Source organism: Peromyscus maniculatus, chromosome 4 (assembly GCF_049852395.1).
Source record: "Peromyscus maniculatus bairdii isolate BWxNUB_F1_BW_parent chromosome 4, HU_Pman_BW_mat_3.1, whole genome shotgun sequence".
In the NCBI taxonomy this organism is placed as follows: Eukaryota; Metazoa; Chordata; class Mammalia; order Rodentia; family Cricetidae; genus Peromyscus; species Peromyscus maniculatus.
This window is the reverse complement of record NC_134855.1, coordinates 7,387,540-7,407,134: the sequence shown is the minus strand read 5'-3', so window position 1 is coordinate 7,407,134 and position 19,595 is coordinate 7,387,540. Positions and strand designations below refer to the sequence as shown.

Sequence of the window (19,595 nt, the reverse complement as noted above, 5' to 3'; positions counted from 1 at the left end):
AGGGCTGCCTGACGTCAGGGGGCGGGGTCCTGGCCGTGAATTGGGGCGGCATGGTGCCGTCCGGCCTTTTCCGCTCCGGGATGCGGCGGAGTTGGGCTTTGAGGCAGCGCGTCTCGGAGGCTCGGTTCCCCGGGAGGCGGTGGCTGGTGAGTGGGGCGTGGGTGACTACGCGGGTATCCGGGCCCGGCTCCGATGCTGCCACTGTCTCCCGGGTAAAGTCTCCCAAGGTCCTTGTCAGCCTCTTTTTTTCACATTTAAGATTTTAGGTTACATTTGTGTGTGCATGTGCCGTGTGTCTGTCAGAGGGCAACTTGGTCTCTCCTTCCATGTGGGTCTCGGGGATCGAACCTAAGTTGTGGGACAGCAAGTGCCCTTACCCTCTGAGCCATCTTGCCGAGCTCCTTGTCAGATTTCCCACTTAAATAGATGGCCGGCAGTATTGGCCGGCGCCAAACTTTTTAGGAGTTCTGCTCCCGCACCAGGGTGCGGCACCTCCAACTTGGTGGGGCCTCCAGGAGTTCCCAAACCCGTAAGCGCTCCTTCCGGACCCTGGCGCCCCTCTGTTCCCTAATCACTGTTCTGGGTCCTCCGTGAGAGATGATTCGGTCTGTTTTCTGTGGTGTTGCTGCAGGTGGCTGGCTTGGGGAACCATGGAATGCCTGGCACACGGCACAGCGTGGGTATGGCGGTGCTGGGGCAAATAGCGCGGCGCCTGGGAGTGGCGGAGAGCTGGGCTCGGGACTCGCGCTGCGCTGCTGACCTTGCCCTGGCCCCGTTCGGGGATGCCCAGTTGGTCTTGCTCCGGCCACGGCGCCTCATGAACGTCAATGGGCGCAGCGTGGCCCAAGCCGGTGAGTTTTGGCCTTCATGGATAAGTGGGCACAGGTACCAGAGAGGGGTGTCAACTGTGACAAGTGCCTGGTGAACCCCGGTTACTACAGCGAGGACTTGGGACCTGTTTCCATGTGGGGGTCGTTGTGATCCCTCTGAGCAGATAGGCAGTAACTAGGGTGTTTCCCTGTGCCAAGCGGAGCTGTTTGGGCTGGCTGCGGAGGAGATCTATCTGGTGCACGATGAACTTGATAAGCCCCTGGGGAAGCTGGCTCTGAAGCTGGGGGGCAGCGCAAGGTGAGGCTTGCATGTGCTCAGGTTTGGGTAGGGATGCTGGCCTTTGTCGGGGTGGGGTAGGGTTGCTGAGCCTATCTCTTCAGGCTGGGGTGCTCCGAAGGAAGCCTGGGCAAGGGAAGTTAGGGGGCTGCCTCAGGAAGTACTAACTGCTCCTCAAATCCCTCCAAGAGGCCACAATGGAGTCCGGTCCTGCATTAGCTGTCTGAACTCCAGTGTAAGTCCACCCCTCTGCCCTGCCCTGGGTGGGGGTGGCCAGCATGGGGTCCCCAGTGTATCTCACCAAGGCCCCCTCATCCCTCTGGCACCCCACAGGCAATGCCAAGGCTGCGGGTAGGCATTGGGCGCCCCACACACCCTAGTATGATCGAGGCCCATGTCCTGGGCCGCTTCTCCCCTGAGGAACAGGAGCTACTGTCCCCGTTGCTGGATCAGGCCGCCGACCTGCTTCTGGACCACATCCGTGCTCGAAGCCAGGAGCCACCAGTGGGCCTCTGACACCAGTGGACACATCTACCTGTTTGACTGCCTGCCGGTACCCTGAAGCCCAGACACAGCCACAGAACTGCCATGACACGTGGTACCCACTGCTTTATAACTTCTGGGTTGCCCCAAGCCACTTGCAGGTTGAGGGAGGGACTGTAGCCACAACAGTCTATGTCTGCACTGGCTTGTTCTCTCTGTGCGCTACTTACGGTGTAGGAAAGGTTTAGGAAGGCTGAACTTTCTGAATCTTTTGAGAGCTCCAGATGGGGAGATCTGCAAGATTAAAAGGTGCTTGCTTGAAATCTGAAGCCTCCTTGGGTGGGTGGGGTAATCTCCTAACCCATTCCTTACCAATGGGGTTGAGATAAAAAGGTCTAGCAGACCCTCTCCCAAGGGTAACATAGGTATGCCTTAGCCTGTTTTCGTTGGGCCATTTTACAGGTAGGGAGGATCAGAGAGGTCCCTGGAGCCGCCCAACTATGCATGGGAAAACTAGGGCCAGCTGTCAGCTTGCTGTCCCCAGGGTCCCTGGCACTCCTACCTCACTAGTGTTCTGTAGCTGACAGATCCCCATTCGGGTGACGTATGAGAGAGCCCTGAGGTCCTGGGGGTTGGGTGGGATGTGGACCCGGCGAGGCACCAGCCCGAGATCCCCAGGCTTGTACGTTGTGATGGCCGAGAGCTGCTGCATCAGAGAAGCAGCCGAGGTCCTGGATAACTGGGTCCTGGATGTCTGGGTGCTGATTCGGGTGTGGGAAGAACCGTGGGTCATCACCTCCATCTCCACAAGAGGAGGCTGAGGTTCTGAGAGAGAATGGAGAGTCTGCTGAGGCGCCCCCACGGGGCTGTCTGCTCACCTCTCTTTGGTTGGGCCCTGGGGCTGTTTTTCCTGGTAGCAGTGCATAGCCAGCTGCGGTTTGGAAGCCACAGCCGAGATGAGCAGGGCCAGCAACTGCTGCAGCAGCTCCTTGCGCTGCAGTTGGAACACTACGTCAAAGTCCCCGTCCTCGGCATCTGTTCGCATCTGTTGGTGTGATGTGAGACGGCTTACATACCAGTGGCCGATACCCACCCTTCCCAGTGCTGGGACGAAAGGCGTGCACTCCCGGGCCACACCCGCCCTGTTATTTTAAGGTGCTAAGTTGCCCAGGCTGGCCTTGAACTCAATCTGTAGTGCCAGTCAGGTCTTGAATTTGGATCCTGCCTCAGCCTCCTCAGTAGCTGGTTATGATCAGAACCAACTCTTTTTTTTTGTTTGTTTGTTTTTTCGAGACAGGGTTTCTCTGTGTAGCTTTGCGCCTTTCCTGGAACTCACTTGGTAGCCCAGGCTGGCCTCGAACTCACAGAGATTCGCCTGCCTCTGCCTCCCGAGTGCTGGGATTAAAGGCGTGCGCCACCACCGCCCGGCTAGAACCAACTCTTGAATGGATCTTTGGGGTCCAGAATCAGAAAAGGAGTCTGACCCGTGTGCCTCTCAGGAAAGAACTCTCTAAGCTTGGCCCGGGTGGCCCCTTGGCCTCTCCCGCCGCCGCTGCTCACCTGCACAATTTCCTGTAGGAGGGAGGTGGCCTGGGCCAGGACTGTTTCCAGCCTGGCCCGAACCTTCTGTTCCTCAGTCAGCTGCTTTTGTAGCTGGGTCACCTCTGCCTGCTGCTCCCTCAGCTGCTTTTCCAGCTGGTCTTTCTCACTCCTGGGCCAGGACAAGATAGAGCCCACCGCTTGCCCCATCTCCCAGCTCTGGCCGGCACCACCTCTTGCCGGGGCCCTGCCTGTTCTGTGCAGCCCATCTAAATCCAGGCTTCAGCCTGTCTGATAGACCGAACCCTGAGGCTGTGTAGACAAGGGAATTCCCAGGCCAGCTTCCACCTGTTTCCACCCAACTCAGGCTCACCTCAGGGTCTGGTCGTCCTTCTGTAGCTTCTGGAAGTTCTGCTCCAGTTCGGCCAGCAGGAGGCGCAGCTGCTCCACCTCCTCTGTGACATGCTTCTGCTGGCGGCACTTCTCTGTCAGCATGAGGATGACCTGCCGTGGTGGGCAGGTGTCCGTGTGCAGACTTCCGGTGGGACCCCAGCCCACCCTTCCTTCCTGCTGGAGCTACAGCCAGCACCACCCCTGGGTAACAGCTAGGCCCGAAGGTGGCCTCCATCGGTTCTGCAAATAGGCTCCAGAGCTAGGGCCGGCGTCCCCACAAGGAAGGCCTGGGCCTCACTGCAGACCCTCCCCACACCTCATGACTTGGCCTGGGGACCACGGTCATTTCACGTGAGGAGGGCACGCGGCCGCACCTTCTTATGGCCTCTGTTGTTCCTGGCCATGATCTCTTGGGTGTTCTCCAGGAGCTCCACCTGCTGGTACAGTTTGTCATGCACGCCCTTGAGTTGCTCGTTCTCCTGCAGCAGCTGCACCCCTTGCTGCGACACCCAGGACAGCTGCAGAGTCACGTTGTTGTTCTCCAGGATGGCCCGCCTGGTCGTCTCCCACATCTGGTTAGTGGCCACCTTGCGGAACTCGGTGGCCACTAGGTTCACACGCTGGATGATCTCTTTCCTTAGCCTGACCAGGAGGGTGGGATTGGAAGGAAGTCAAACAGATGGGTATGTATGTCTTGGAACCCCTTTTTTGGGGTGGGGATCCAAGAGTACCCAGGCTTTTCTGCAGAATCTCTGGGCCCTTGGAATTTGAACCATTGAAACACATTGTAATTAAAGTAACAAGTGCACAAAGGTAATGTTCAGTGCCAGCCCAGAGGTCTGGCGGGGCCCTAATAACTCCTTCCTTCCCTCCTTCCCTCCTTCCCTCCTTCCCTCCCCCACTAAATCCCAATCAGGGTTTGGGGGACAGCCTGGGGAGTCCAGGAGCCCCTTCTAGGGAGTGAGGAAGAATGTGGAGACTGGTATGTGTGGCCCCAGCAGGCCCCAGCCCGCCCACCTGTCCTTGTCCAGCACAGACTTCTTCTCCAGGTTGTACACGTAGTCCTTGTATTCACTCTCCTGCTTTTTCAGCTGTTCCTCCAGCATCAAGTACTTGTCTGTGAGCTCCTCTTTCTGCAGCCGAAATTCTTCCAGGGCAGCCAGCTTTCCCCCTGCCCATCAGGGGTCACAAGGCTGGTGAGGAGCTGCCCCCGAGAGCCTCCAAGGGCTCAACCTTGCCCATGTCTTCCTGCCTACCCTTCCCCACACACATGCGTTCTGCTCCAGCAGGACATGGCTGCACATGACAGAGCTGGCCCTGCACATAGGCAGCCCTTCCTGAAGCGCCTTCCCACCACTCTGCTAATCTCAAGCCTTGTTCAGCCCATCATCTCAAGAAGCCTCCCTGATACCTCCCCACGTGAGGGTGACCATGACAACCTCAGCTGAATCTGGGCAGTCAAGTCTTAGTGCCCCCTTCCAGATGGGTGCCATGGCTAAGACCATCTTTTTTGAAGCACATCCTCATCTACAAACTGGGGAAGAGGGGGCATTTCTGGCCTTGGGATGCAGGGACAACTAAGGCAGTAGTGTTTGAAGTAGCATGCTGCTGTTGCTACTCAAGGTGGGGCCCGGCCTCGCTCAGTGACAGCCGGCTGTGGATTTGGCTCTTGCAGCCTTCAGTGGTAAATTGACACAGGTGTGTTGACTGGTCCCCTCACCGAGGGCAATGTTCTCTGTGGTGAGCTGGTCCTTGGTCTCCTGGAACTCATGGCGCACCTGGGCCAGCTGTGCCTCGAAGGCGTCCTTCTCCATCTCCTTTGCCAGCTGAAGGCTCTGCAGCTGGTCGTTGAGCTCCGTGATCTCATCCACCCTCTGGTTGAGTGTGCGCTTGAGGAAGGCCACAATCTCTTTCTTGTTGTTGGCCAGCTGCTCAAACTCCTGCCGGAAGAGCTTCTCTTGCACAGCCAGCTCATCCCACTTCCGCTGGTACCTGGGGTGGGGCATGAAGGGGAGATGCAGGGTCAAGCCAGGCTAGGCCCGGTCACAGGCACCACTGGATCTGCTCTCCCAGACCCTCCTGTAAAAGGGCCATTTGAAGTTCCTCATCCACCCTGTACTAACTGTGCCTCAGGCCGAGACAGAGAGAGACACAGACAGAGAGACAGAGAGAGAGAGCAAGCACATAAAAGCCCTGAAGTCAGTGTTGAGCATCCTCTTTAGTTTCTGAGGCAGAGTCTCTCCCTCGATCTAAAGTGTGATGGTTTGGCTAGGCTGGCTAGCTGGTGAGCTGCACTGGTCTCCTTTCCCATCAATACCAGGGTTTCAGGGGCTCATTGCCATGCCTGGCTTTTCTCAAGGCTTCTGGGGATCTGAGACCTAGTTCTGCTGCTCGTCAGGACTTTACTGACCGAGTCATCTCGCAGCCAGCACTTTATATTTACTGCCTCACTCAGATGGGTTTTTGTTTGTTTGTTTGCTTGTTTTGAGACAGGGCCTCGAACTCACAGAGATCCGCCTGCCTCTGCCTCCCGAGTGCTGGGATTAAAGGCGTGCGCCACCACCATGCCTGGTTACCTCACTCAGTCCTGTGGGGACTGAGCCCATACTCTGCTCCCAGTGGTGTGGGGCGTTTACCCACCACCCCCACAGCTTCCCAGAGTTTTCTTGAGTGCGAGCAGCAGGAAATATTAGAAGGATTTATAGCGGAGAATGTTGCGGAGATAAACAGATAGAAAATAAAGGATAGCCTCGAGAGGGCCTGGAACCTATTCCAACGGGCCCCGACTGTCTCTGGTCCAGGGTTTTTATAGAGACGCCAAGGGGTGGAGCAAAAGACCTCCTCCCCCAGCACAGCCAAGTGCAGGCCATCTCAGACACCTGCACTCAGGCCCGTGGTCCTGATCATCCTCTATTCGGACCTGCTGGGTAAAGCCACGAGGAACCCCAGAACGGGCTCCCACAGGTCCCCCCTTCTTAATATATAAAAAAATAACTATTAATGGCTTACAGCAATCTCCATAGCTGTTACACCTCCCAGTATGGGAGTAGAGGATGATATAAATGGCATTTCTCTTTTGAATTAGGTCCAAGGTGACCACAGCTGTCTTAGCTGCCTTAAGCCCTTTCTAAACCAAAACTCTTAAGACGACTACAAACTTAAAGAATCCCTTAGCTTCATCATTACCATTAACAGGTTAACATAAATATTGCTATACATAGTCACAATTCTCTCAATCTTACAACTCAAAGCAAACTCTTAACAGAACCATTAGAATTAGCATATATGGTGCTATATATAGTTAATTTTCTCCGTCTTACAACTTTAACTCAGTCATTTGAATTTTCTTGTTAACAGAACATAGGAAAAACTTCGATGTATTCACATCAAACTTAAACATTTTCTTAACTCCACAAAACCAGGGTGCATTAATATCAATAGGTTTCTGCGAACATAATTCAATCTCATAGCTCCTCCTTTTCTTTATAATTTTTTAAACAAAGTCTCAAACCTAGTTAGAGGAACCCAAACTTATCTGTTTGAACAGTTCCATTTGTAACACAAAACCAGTTCCATAAGTAATTTCATTTTTACATAAACAGTTTCACAAAACAACTCATAAATCACCAGTTAATAAAGCATATACGCATACACAAAATTGCATCTTGATTCTAAGTAGAAATACATTTCTTCATTTAAACAGTTTCATTTTTAACCCAATTCCAGAAAACCGTTCCTAGGTCATTACTATAAGTAAGCTCAAAATTGTCCCATTGCAATGAAATCTCTATTGTTCATTTCATTTAAGTACCAAAATTCAAATGATAAATATTGGTACTAGCCTTCCAAATTTGAAGAAATCCATAACCAAAATGTTTTTGTAATTTTATCTCATTTTAAGTTCAAAAAGTTTAAATAAGAAATAAATTCTGGTATCAGGCTTTTACTTCCAAATATGAAGAGACTTTTTTAACCAAAACTTTTTGCAGTTAATTTTTGTTCAAACAAGCGTCTCTGCAACTTTTGTTCTCACAGACAGACCTTTTTAGTTATAGTAATATTTTAAACTGCACCGCTTTTGCTGTTAGCTCAGGTTTTTCTGTGCTGCGTTGATATTCCACGGATCTCAGCTGCAGATGCCTTGTGCTGGTTCTGGCGTCCGCCATTCTTAGCTTCTTAGCGGCTTCTGGAGCTTTTGAAATCATTCAGACTGCCTACTTTGCAGTCTACTAGGACACTATCTCCTGTGTCTCAGGTGTTTTCACCATATACATTAATAGACTCACTCTTAACATTTACACTTTACAAACCCACATAACATGTGCTTAAGCATAAACTCACTCAACATTTACACATTTTTACAAACTCACATATTAACATCTACTTATTTATACTTTAAGGAAACTATAGAACTACTTTAGCAAATATATTTCTTATTAATTCTTATATACTTATATTCATTCCATCTTATTTCTTATTTAAACTTACATTTACAACTAGCATCTTACAAGCTTATTACTACATGTCTTAAGACTACCTTAGATATTTCTTACAAGCTTATATTCTTAAAGGAACTCTATAGATCTATTTTACAAACTTATATAGGCTACCATTAGCATATATCTAACTTAGCAAACACCTAAAGATTTCTTAACACAGATCTAACAAGACAGAATTTTTACAAACTCGCATATCTTATTTTCGTCTTTCTACTTCTTACTCTTTATTATCACCATCTCTATTAGAAAGATTCTCTTAACTAGACAGGAAGTACGTACATCATTTCTAAAGTTTACAGTTTATAGTCAGCTTTGTTATAAAGCACTGGGATTTAGTGAGTGTTGTCATTATAGAGTTGTGATACTTGTTGCTAGGGGATTGTAACATTCTCAGGACAAAGCCACACCCCAAAGTTGCGAGTTCTCTCAGCCATTCCGGACCGGCAGAGATGCACTGTCAGCGGTAAACGGTTTTTAACTAGAGGCTGTCCCTTCACCCAAATTCATAATAGCTCCCCTAAGTACTTCAATTCAGACAAACATTTCTATTACAACAGCACTTTTGGTTTGTTCTACTGAAAAACTTCACTTCACACTGAGGGTGAAATTACCATATTTAGCTGCTGTAAAGCTCTTCGCCAAAAACTGTACAGTTATTAGGTGGTATTTTAAGGATTTTAAAGTGACGTGTTTGCTCTTATAGGTAGCTTTTTGTCATCCAACTACCGTAAAAACTTTGCACAGCTATTAGGGTAAATAAGGCATTTTACCAACGGAGCTCCAAACCACGAAGCACCTAGTTCCGTATCCTTTCAATTTGTTATTGGAACTGACATTTAAACTCTTAGACGATTTTCCTCCTTATTCTTTTTAAAGGCTGTATTTTAATTTTAGAGCTGACAAAAGCGTTTCAGGGCAATGTCGCCATCTTTAGCAGAAAAACTACCTTTCCCAGAATGCATTTCCCTTATATCAGTCAATAATATCAGTCCCATATCAGTCCCTTATATCAGTCTCTTATATCATTTCCCATATTTCTTATCGTGTTCGAGAGTCAACTGGTTCTCTTTTACCAGACTTGCTTACAAATTCTTGCCCGGGAGGTTTGAACAAAGTTTTTTGCTTTTGCAATGGGAGATTTGAACAAGCATTTTACATTTTCAGCTATGGGACATTGGGAGGTTTCTGTTCTCTTCAGCTGGCTTCAACAGGTGTCTCTCCTTCATCAGACACTGGCCCCAGATCAGAACTGCACCTGCCTCGTTAGCGCGCATTGAGGCTGGCATTTCTGATAGCAACTTTCCTTGGGGCTTGTGTTTGTCTTAGCCAGTGAAAAACAAGATCATGTGCAACAGCTTTTCCATAGCTCTTTCAGAGAGATTTTCTCCCACTGATTTATCTCATTTTGCTTGCTCCTTCCTTCCCCAGATACAGAGCTTCAGCTATCTGTCTGCGGCTCTGTACCTCTGCTAGCTGCCTTTGGAGGTAGGGGCTTTCTTTCTCCCCCTGAATCTGCCTCAAATTCTAGCAGCTTTTTCAGGTCATATTTTCTGGGGAGGATTATGTCCCTTTTTTGTTTCTTCAGAGTCTTTCTCCCAGACAGTTCCCAGTTTGGTCTCAGTTTATCCCCTCTACCCCAGAAACAGTTTCCGACACTACAGTGGCGGCTTTTCCTGCTACTGCAGGTAGGGGCTTTTTGTCCGTTTCTGTTTTCGGGGTCTGTGTGGTTTGCGTACAGACTGAAAATCTAACAAGGGAGGTTTTTGCCATTTCTAAACTCCCATTAGAACAGGTGCTTTGCATCATCAGGCCTTCACCAGGCCCAGTCCCTCAGTGGATTTTGTTTGCTTGTCTGGGTGCTCAAGGACAGAGTTTATGCCAGAGGCAATCACCCCTCAGGGCTACTCTCCCTCATCTCATCAGGAGTCAGTTGAAACAAAGCTTTTCTCAAAGAGGTGCTTTCTCTGACAGAAAAGAAAGCTTTACTCCTGGATAGTTCTGTTCTGCCCTGGCTGGGCTCTTTACCCAGACAGCGTTCTGACTCAGCAGCACAACTGCTTCAGACACAGCTCAGCTTTACTGTTTTCCCAAAAAGGTCCTTTCTCTGATAGGAAGCTTTTTCTCAGATTTCTTTTTGTAGTTGTGGACCTATCAACCTGGGACTTGTAGGAAAGTGGACAACTGTGCCGTTCCTACCGGCTTTAGCTTTGTTTGTTCATTAGCAATCTTCCCCCCGGGTCCTGCACCTTCCTGCCTCAGCTGTGCACTCCAGGAAGTTTACCACTGCAGGAACCCTAGTATCCCCGAAATGCACCCCAACTCAGAGACGCTGGCCAGTCGCCTCTGGGTTTTTGCTCAGGAGCGAGGATACAATGCTAATAGTTTGCGTTGCTACAGGGGATCTTTGCATTAAGACGATTAGGAGCACCTTTTCATTCTGAAATGCTCACTCAAAACCTTTGCTGCCTCAGCTCTGCTGTAACTGAAAAGCTTGGCTTTTTTGCTTTTCTCAGGTCAAGTTTCCTGCCCTTTTGGGCTCTCTGTAGCTCTTCACCCACACTCTCCCAAGCGTTTCCCTCAGGGGATTCTGCCCCACTGTCTTTTACTAGCTTGAAGAGACAGCTTAGAAGAGGTTTTTAGGAACTTGTCCCTGCCTCCTGCATTGCAGGGAGGATTGTTAAAGCTTGAAAGAACTTAGAGAGGTTTTGTTGTCTTAAGTTTGTTGTTTTCCCTTAGAGCTAATCACAGGTGGTCCCCATACTAATATCTTCAGGTGATTCTAATTTTTGTCCTCTCAGAAGGACAAATTTAGTTTTTAAGTTTAAGAGAGCTTTTGAGAAACATTAAGGCTTTTTCGAGAGTTTCTTCCCCCAAATTTTCCAAGAAAAGCTTTATAGTTTAAGAGAAAGATTCTTTTTCCCCAGGAGAAAGACCAACTTTTCCCAAAACTTCCCAACTTTCAACTTTGGCTTCTTACACCCCCATTTTTGCCTCAGGGAGAAATTACTTTCTCCTGCTGCTTGGATTTGGCTTTTCAGCTGTCCCCAGGTCAAAAGCTTCCATAGGAAACTTTTCCTTCCCCATAAGCTCCAAGAAGAGCTTTTTTACTACCCGAAAAGCCCAAAGAAAGATTTTTTTCCCCAGTTTGCTTTCAAAGCCCCCAAAGTTAGAAAATTGAGTTTTTCTGTCTAGTTGCCTTACTTATTTTTTCCTACACAATCTTATACTTCTAAGTTTTTCCTAAACTATATTACTACCCTATATCTTATACTTATCACAGATAGAAATTGAGAAAGGGATAGAAGATAGAAAATTTTGACAGAAGAGAATTTCGCTGCAGCATCGGACATCCTTCCAGTCCGCTTTCCTTTTCTCTCGAGGATAAAACCCCTGCCTTCCCAAAAAAAATATATATAAAAATATATATATTCCATAACACCGGCATGCCTTTCCACTGGCAGGGCTGACTCAGCACTTTCACCAAAAACTCTGTAATAAAACTATTATTTTCCTTTATCTTTAGTCCCTATTACTTTGTCTTAAGTCCCTGTTCATTTGTCTTTAGTCCCCCCTTTTTTTGTCCCTTTTTTTCTTTAGTCCCTTTTTTTCTTTAGTCCCTGTTCACGGCGCCATTCTGTGGGGCGTTTACCCACCACCCCCACAGCTTCCCAGAGTTTTCTTGAGTGCGAGCAGCAGGAAATATTAGATAGAAGGATTTATAGCGGAGAATGTTGCGGAGATAAACAGATAGAAAATAAAGGATAGCCTCGAGAGGGCCTGGAACCTATTCCAACGGGCCCCGACTGTCTCTGGTCCAGGGTTTTTATAGAGACGCCAAGGGGTGGAGCAAAAGACCTCCTCCCCCAGCACAGCCAAGTGCAGGCCATCTCAGACACCTGCACTCAGGCCCGTGGTCCTGATCATCCTCTATTCGGACCTGCTGGGTAAAGCCACGAGGAACCCCAGAACGGGCTCCCACACAGTGGTAACAGATGTTTCCATCTGTTTCCGGGTTGTAGGAGGTGAGCATTTGTCCCCAGCAACACAGACGGGGAAACTGAGGTCGGAGAGATGAAGGAACTAGAAAGTGATAAGCCTTAGAACTTGACCCAAGCCAGGCTACCTGGAAGCCGTAGTGGCTGGTCCTACAGTGCAGCCAGTGGCCCGAGAGTCCTTCTGCACTCGGCAGCCCCGCCCCTGCATGGCGGGGCTAAGGCTTAGCCAGCAGTAAGCACCCGCTCACCGTGTGCTAAGTGTGTTTTTCACGACGCATTCTGTCTGTTTGGTCAAAGGATGTTTGTAAATTTTAAGAATACCATGTTTACTGGTTTCGGATGGGAGAATTAAAGCATTTAATTAAAGAATTAAAGCATAAAGTTGTTTTATGCACAAATATTTAAGTATTCATAAGTCTTTTGAATGTATTCTGCGTACAAGGCATTTCAGGGTATGGGTGCCTTTGTTGGGAGAGAAAACAGCTTGCCACAGGAGTCGGAGATGCCGGGGCTGCCATCCTGCTTCCTCCTCTTCCTCTCTGAGCCTCAGTGACCCTGGCTGTGCTTCTCTTCTGGGACTGCTATCAAACGGGACAGCACAGGGCTGTCGGGCTGTCTGGGTCCACACAGATTCAACACCAGCCGTGATTTCCTGCAGCCTCAGTCATGAGCAGCTCTGCTTTCTTGTATTGGGCTTATATGTTTATTACAGGCGTGTGGTATTCACACATATATGCACATTCACGTGTTTGTATGTGTGTGGAAGTCAGAGGTAGACATTTGCTGAGATCCCCAATGACAAGGATGTAGGTGCTATGATAATTATACCCATTTTATAGATAAGGAAAGGGAGGCTCTCCGCCTTCTGTATAGAAGCAGGGTCTCCCACTTGAACCCAGCGCTCAGGAGTTCACCAGTCTGGCTGGTTTGCTGTAGGGGATCCTTTCTCTCTGCCTCCTAGGCACTGGGGTTACAGGTGGGCACCACACCTACTCATTTGTATGGGTGCTGGGGATTCAAATTCCAGTCCTCACTCTGAGTGGCAGTGATTTAGTCACTGAGCCATCTCTTTTAGTGGGAGTGGGGCTCTGGGGCTGGAGCAGGAGCTTCATAGTGTCAGCAAGATAGCTTTTTGGTTCTTTTTTGAGACAGCTGTGTAGTCCCAGCTGTCCTGGAACTCGCTTTGTAGACCAGGCTGGCCTCAAACTCAGAGATCTGCCTGCTTCTGCCTCCTAAGAATTGGGATTAAAGGCGTGCACCACCACTGCTGTCCAGAGCTTTTCTTCTTTTGAGACAGGGTGTTACCCTATATTCGGGGCGTTTATCCACCAACCCCACAGCTCCCCAGAGTTTTCTTGAGTGCGAGCAGCAGGAAATATTAGATAGAAGGATTTAGATTGTGTAGATGAACAGATAGAAAATAAAGGATAGCCTCGAGAGGGCCTGGAACCTATTCCAACGGCCCCGACTGTCTCTGCCCCAGGGTTTTTATAGAGATGCCGAGGGGTGGAGCAAAAGACCCCCTCCCCCAGCACAGCCAAGTGCAGACCATCTCAGACACCTGCACTCAGTCCTGATCATCCTCTCTGTGGATCTGCTGGGTAAAGCCACGAGGAACCTGAAAACAGGCTCCCACACCTATAGCCCAGGCTGGCCTGGAAATTGCTGGGTAGACTTCAGGCTGGCCTTGAATTTAGAACAAACCTTCTGCCTCTGCCTTCCACGTGCTGAGACTGTAGGCATGTGGCACTGTTCCCAGGTTAGAAACTATATTTTTACAAATTCTATGCTGCAGGCCACAGAATGTAGTAAAAGTTCAGCTAAATATGGTAAAGCTGTACCTGGAAGAATCAAGAAATTCTTCCAGAGGAAAAGCCATATCTCAAGGAGTATTTGGTGTTATTTGGCTTTTGATAGATATCAGCTGTTTCCTGCCATGAATTTTAAGTACACTCTCACAGCCTCCCCAAGAATTTCTAACAGTGTGGATTTGATCCTTCCTTGGGTGTATACACTTAAGGTACTTGGATACAGTCACCTAGGCAAGGTTTTCTGCCTTCTGCTTTCCTTTTTTTAGCATTAAAACCAGACATCTCCTTTAGTTAACATCCAAGGACAAAGCATGTCCGGCCAACCTGGTCTCCTGAATTAAGGGAAACACCCATATAGAGACACTGCCTGTCTCCTAGGCCAGGCCGGTGTTAGGTACAGAGCCTTGCTTGTGCAAATTAAGCTCAGACCCCCCCTTCCTCTCACAGCCCAAAGTGGCAGCCTGAGCAACTTAGAACGAAAGGTTTCTTGGTGCAGTGAAGCTATGGGGCAGGTTTCCTGGCTCCGAGCAGAGCTACCCTGCCCGACCAGAAAGCGGCAGAGTTTGCAGATTGTAGGTGTACAGAGACGTTCGGGGAAGAATGATGAGGAACGGAGATGGAGGGGACTGAAGATGAAGACGGCGATGAGACATGAAGAACCTAGTTAGAACCATGAGGGGCAGCAGGAGAAGGGACAGAGAGGAGCTAAGTACGAGGGCAGAGTTGAAGCTGTGTAGACAGTTTAGTCTTAGAGGAATAAAGTGAATGGACTGTAGAGCTCGGTGTACTTAGATTCATTCCCTCAGATTACCCCCGCTGTTTGTAACATCTTCCCCAGGACTCTGGAGAAATCTCCTCAGGGCAGGCCCCCGAGGACATTTCGATAATTCTTATCATGTTTTATTTATTGACTGTGTATGTGCACGCGTGCGTGTGAACCACTGTGTACACGTGGAGATCGGAGGACCACCTGCAGGAGTCAGTTTTCTCCCCAGTGTGTGGGCTGGGATGCGTGGCCAGCACCGAGCCGTCTCACTGGCTCTGAAACTAGTGTTAAAGTAAAAATGGTGAGCGAATGCAGCATCCCTTATTAAGTGTCAGGAAGGTCCTTTTCCTGCCATTTCTGTCGCCTACAAATCCAGCTCTAAAAGGGAATCCCCATGTAGAAAATCCCCTTCTCAAGTTCCCATTTAGGACCTGTAGTGGTCCACACTTGTAATCTCAGCACTTGGGAGGCTGAGGCAGGTGGATTAACATGAGTAAGACCCTGTCTCTAAAACAAAGCAAATACACTTAAGGAAACAGCCCCAGCCTAGAGAAACATACTGACTGACTGGGGCTTGGCATAAGGAAAGAGGGAATGAGTGACCTCCCTGGCCACCAGGGGGAGCCACTTCTAATTCATCCCAATTACTAAACTAATAATGCTTAAGATCCATTCGGAGCTGGGTGGTGGTGGCATATGCCTTTAATCCCAGCACTCAGGAGGCAAAGGCAGGTGGATCTCTGAGTTTGAGGCCAGCCTGGTCTACAGAGTGAGTTCCAGGACAGCCAGGGCTACACAGAGAAACCCTGTCTCAACCCCCCCCCCCAACCAAAAAACAAACAAAAACAACCAACCAAACTAAAAGGTCCCATTCTGCTGGAGCGGGGGTGGGGTTACCTGTGATTGAGATGCTAATTAGCGAGTGCTCCCCAAGCCCTGGGAGCTGTGAAGGGGTGGGGGATCCATTCACCACTTACAAGTGGTCTGAACATCCCATAGGAGGCCAGAACCCAGATCTAAGGCCCCTGTCTGAGCCTGTGTGGGCTTCTGGCCTGGCTCAGGAGCACCCCTGCCGCCCACGCACCGGGCCAGCCGGTCCTCCAGGTCTTGGATCTGCTTGTGGTAGAATTCCTTCAGCTCCTCCACCACGGTGGGGTCTGTAGACTTGGCGACCGCACTTGAATCCTTTTTGCTCCCTTTCTTCTTCTTGACCTCAGACTCTTTGCCACCTTTCTTTTTGGGAGCCATGGCTGATGCCAACTACTCTTTCAAGTCCTCTTTAAGAAGCCAGGTGGTTGCTAAGGAAATTGGTTCCATACATAGCAACAGCCTGACAGTGTGAGGCTGAGTTTTAAAGGGCCACTGTCCTTTTCTGGACAGGGAGCCTGTGTCTGGTCTGGGCTTAGCCTTTCAGATCACTTGGGTACAAGTTTGGGTTCCAGGAAGACCTTTCCTTCTCCCAAATGGAAATAAATAATGTAGTAAATGAATTACAATTATCAAGAGCCCCAGAAATCACAGCCTGTCACTTTGGGACTTTGGCCTAATGAGAAGATGGAGGTCTAGCCAGGTGGACTTCCTCATAGATTCTTAGCCCAAAGCAGAAGAGCCAATCACTGGGCCCCCCTGCTAGGAATCGCCTCCCCTAGACCTGTCAGTCGTTTAGTGGCACAGCCACACAACAGTTTGTACTGGAGTCTTGAGATACCCTTAAAGCTTAGTGGCAGGGTCCATCTGTCCATTGCTACCCCAGGCAGACAAAGTTCTCTCTGTAGCTTTGGTCTTGGCTGTAGTGTGGTAGGGAGGGAAAGCCCCTGGGTTGAGAAGGCAGCATGCAGGCAGGGGATGGTGGGCAGTAGGCGTCCAGCTGGCAGGTGCCCTAGCTGGCCCTCAGCTCCTCATCCTTCCAGCACTGAGCCATCTCCTCAGTCACACTGGGCTTTTGTCAGTCCGTGAGTGTGTGCTCTTTGGTCCCCAGGCATGCCTCGCGCCTGCCATCATGTTCAGTGATGACTGAGCACTTAGTGGGCTCACTATGAGGGGGGGCTCACTTTGGGGGTAGTACAGGAGGGAACATTCTTCATAAGCGGAGGATTAGAGGGGTTCCACTCGGGTCTACCTGATTCTCGCAGCCACGGTCATTCTGACCCATGGGAGTGAATGCCTGGTGTCACACACAGGTGGGCACCTTTGCTGAAACCCTGCCCAGGACTGGAGGCCCTGGACAGACAGGGAGCACAGTCACAGCTGGTGGCCTGGGTTCCAGGGTCACTGGGCTAGTAGCGTGTGCTATGACCCAGCATGCTTTGGCTGCTGCAGTATCTTCTCTGAAGATACACTACAGAGGAGTGACCCGAGGCTCCCTGTGAGCCCTGGGACACTGGGCACTAGGGCCTTGGCAGGACACAGGACTTCTTTGCTGTTTGGTGGGATCAGGGTGGAGTCGAATGACAGAAATCCTGGGCCAAGAGAAGTCGGAAATAAACCAAAGCAAAACAAAAACAAACCAAAACAAAAACCAGAAGAGGGTAGCCAAGTGTGGCCACACACCCCTGCGATCTCAGCTGAGGGGTGGGGGTGGGGGCAGGAGGAACACAAGTTCGAGCTCAGCCTGGGCAACTCAGCCAGGCTCTGTCTCAAGAAAACATGGGCCAGCAATATGGCCATGGGGTAGAAGCTCTTGCCACACAGCCCGATGAGCTGAGTTCTATGCCCAGAACCCACAGTGGACGGAGAAAACTGACCCCGCGAGTTGTTCTCTGACCTCCACATGCACACCACTGCTCACACACACAATGGTAACAAAACAACACAGAGCAAGTGAAGAAAACGCTGAAAAGCAGCAGAAAGAGGGCCAGGTGACCCTGGGAGAAGGAAGACGCAGGATTTACTGTGCTTCAACAGTTACTCAGTGTGGAATTCAAGTCCGTGTGTTGGATCTTATTCCAGGCATTCTGGTGACAGACAGGACACAGTGGCTGGCTGATGTCTTCCAGGAGCGAGTGTTGTGAAACATGGCATGACCCCCCCCCCGACCCCCCCCCCCCCCCCCCCCCCCCCCCGCCTCAGCTTCCTCGCCTGTAAGGTGGCAGGAACCAGCTAACACAGGCCCAGGAGAGGCCTGGCGTGATTGCGATGCTGTCTTCACTGGTCTGCCTCCACCGCGAGTCTTGTCGGAGCTGGGTGGGATGTGCTGCAGGACTGTCCTCCAAGCCCGACTGCCACCATCTTCGTGAGTGGGCCTGCTTGCAAAGACTATTTCAGCTGAGCTCATTGACTGCTGACCCTCCCTCACAGGAGAGGATGGGAGGCCACTGGACCCTCCTGTGCATCCAGCCACCCCTCCCAAGCAGCCATACACAGTTCTGCCCTAACTGCACATGACCTCAGGAAGGGGCTAGTATACACAGGTTGGGAAGACTAGGCAAGGGGCTCCATCTGTGTAGGCATGGGGAAGTCCTCCCTCCCATTTCCTGTGAGATGGCTTTGTCCCCCACGCTCCCACTTGTGACCCCTCACTCAGGCTCTGTGAGTACACCCAATAAACTCATTGGGTCCCTGGGGGGACCCATGGTGGGATCAACTTTGATTTGTCATTGGGACCTTAGAGAAGTGGGTAGTTGTCGCCTAGGCTGCTCCCCACCACCACCCTGGGCAGAAATTCTTGGTGCATGTGCAAGATCTACAAAGTAGCCTTTGTTATGATTTACTGCACAGGGGGACACTGAGGGCATCCTGCATGTGCAGGGAAACATGCTGGCATGTGGGGCAGATGCAGCCGCGGGCTGAAGGGTGACCCACTCCATGCAGGCATGGTGGTGGGGCAGCAGGTGGACAGTCACAACCCAGAGGCTGCATCTGCGTGGAAATCGTTTGTTATAATAGAGAGACAAAGAGAAGACAGGAAAGGAGAGAGGAAGAGAGAAGGAGGAGTCGAGGGGTGCACACCTCCTGGGAGAGGAGGGAGAGGAGAAAGGGGTGGAGTTTTTCATTAAAGAGACTTATGTCAGGACACAGGGTGGCGCCAAGGGGCAGGATCAGACGTTGGCAGCCTTGAGTTGGTCCATTCCTACATACAGTGAGGGTGTCGTTTCCTGTTACCGAGGCAGGATAATGTTCAGAGACTTATTTTTGTGTGTATGGATGTTTTGCCTGCATGTCTATGTGCAGTGCCCACGGAGGCCAGAAGAGGGAGTCGGATCCCTGGGAACTGGAGTTCCCGGAGGTTGTGACTCACTCACCCTCTGAGCGCTAGGAACTAAACCCCAGTCCTCTGAATCCTAAGTGCTCGTACCTGCCGTCTTCCCAGCACTAATTAGCTGCTTTTCCTTGTGTTTTGTGGTGTTTCAATGATGTCTAGGGCCTCACCCACCAGGTAACTGTTCTGCCTGGCTTCAGATCCACCTTTTTTAAAATTTTCTCTTTCATTTTACATACCAACCCCAGTTCCTCTCTCTTCTTCTCTTGCCACCCCCCCACCTCCTCCCCTAGACCCAACTTCAAGTTCTTATCTTTTAGTCTTGAAACGGCTTCACTAAGGCTGACCTTGAACTTTCTCTGTAGTCTAGGCAGCCCTAGAATTAAAACTTTACTGTTTTCTCTGCGTCTTAAACAGCTGGGATCACAAGCCTGTGCCCTGGGCCTGGCTTATTCAGCTGCTTATGGAGGTCGAGGGACCTAGCACACTTCACAGCTCGTGGGTGGAGCATGTGAGAAAGGAGTCCGTTGTGAGAAGCTGAGGCAGGAAGAAACAGGCTTGACTCCAGAACAGCCCTCTGGCGAGAACCACAGTAGCCTCGATGACCCGGTCATGTCCCTCAGTCTTTGCCAGGACTGCTACACTGAGGGCTGAGCTCCCAGCACATGAATGTCCAGGGACAAGCCATATCCAAACCTCAGCAGGAGGGCATTTAATGAGCCCCATGCCTCTGTGCCCTGTGAGTCCTCTGTTTCTCCATAATGTTGGTCTGGTGTCTACTCCTCTCTGGGCCAACCTCATAGC

At 50.2% G+C, this 19,595-nt stretch overlaps 2 protein-coding genes across 4 annotated transcripts; one reads left to right on the top strand and one right to left on the bottom strand.

Annotated features, from left to right (window-relative positions):
• The first annotated feature begins 2 nt into the window (after positions 1-2).
• Ptrh1 (peptidyl-tRNA hydrolase 1 homolog) lies at positions 3-17,626 on the top strand. 3 transcript variants are annotated; one of them, XR_013050399.1, is made up of 6 exons: positions 3-146; positions 632-851; positions 1,029-1,128; positions 1,297-1,342; positions 1,441-1,705; positions 17,543-17,626. XR_013050399.1 is itself a non-coding variant. In XM_006983499.4 (5 exons), exons 1-5 carry the CDS (start codon positions 51-53, stop codon positions 1,621-1,623), a joined length of 645 nt encoding a protein of 214 aa, XP_006983561.1. In that variant the 5' UTR covers positions 3-50; the 3' UTR covers positions 1,624-1,762. The 3 variants fall into 3 exon arrangements, 1 of the variants encoding a protein (XP_006983561.1); XR_013050400.1 differs by lacking the exon at positions 17,543-17,626 and adding an exon at positions 12,041-12,175; XM_006983499.4 differs by lacking the exon at positions 17,543-17,626 and having other exon boundaries at positions 1,441-1,762.
• On the bottom strand, positions 1,700-15,901 carry Cfap157 (cilia and flagella associated protein 157). Its single transcript, XM_042274856.2, has 9 exons — positions 15,678-15,901; positions 5,243-5,514; positions 4,540-4,693; positions 3,897-4,164; positions 3,503-3,633; positions 3,151-3,301; positions 2,469-2,635; positions 2,153-2,351; positions 1,700-1,884 (listed from the first exon to the last, which is right to left on the bottom strand). The coding sequence occupies exons 1-9, from the start codon at positions 15,839-15,841 to the stop codon at positions 1,813-1,815; spliced, it is 1,578 nt and encodes a 525-aa protein (XP_042130790.1). The 5' UTR covers positions 15,842-15,901; the 3' UTR covers positions 1,700-1,812.
• Positions 17,627-19,595: the final 1,969 nt, after the last annotated feature.

Coding starts and splice junctions, on each gene's coding strand:
- Cfap157 (XM_042274856.2), bottom strand. CDS start 15,841: ATGGCTCCCAAAAAGAAAGGTGGCAAAGAGTCTGAGGTCAAGAAGAAG. Junction 4,165..4,539: donor TCTGTGCTGGACAAGGACAG/GTGGGCGGGCTG, acceptor CCTCCTGGTCAG/GCTAAGGAAAGAGATCATCC. Junction 2,352..2,468: donor CAGGGCCCAACCAAAGAGAG/GTGAGCAGACAG, acceptor CACCCGAATCAG/CACCCAGACATCCAGGACCC.
- Ptrh1 (XM_006983499.4), top strand. CDS start 51: ATGGTGCCGTCCGGCCTTTTCCGCTCCGGGATGCGGCGGAGTTGGGCT. Junction 852..1,028: donor GCGCAGCGTGGCCCAAGCCG/GTGAGTTTTGGC, acceptor CCCTGTGCCAAG/CGGAGCTGTTTGGGCTGGCT. Junction 1,343..1,440: donor TTAGCTGTCTGAACTCCAGT/GTAAGTCCACCC, acceptor GGCACCCCACAG/GCAATGCCAAGGCTGCGGGT.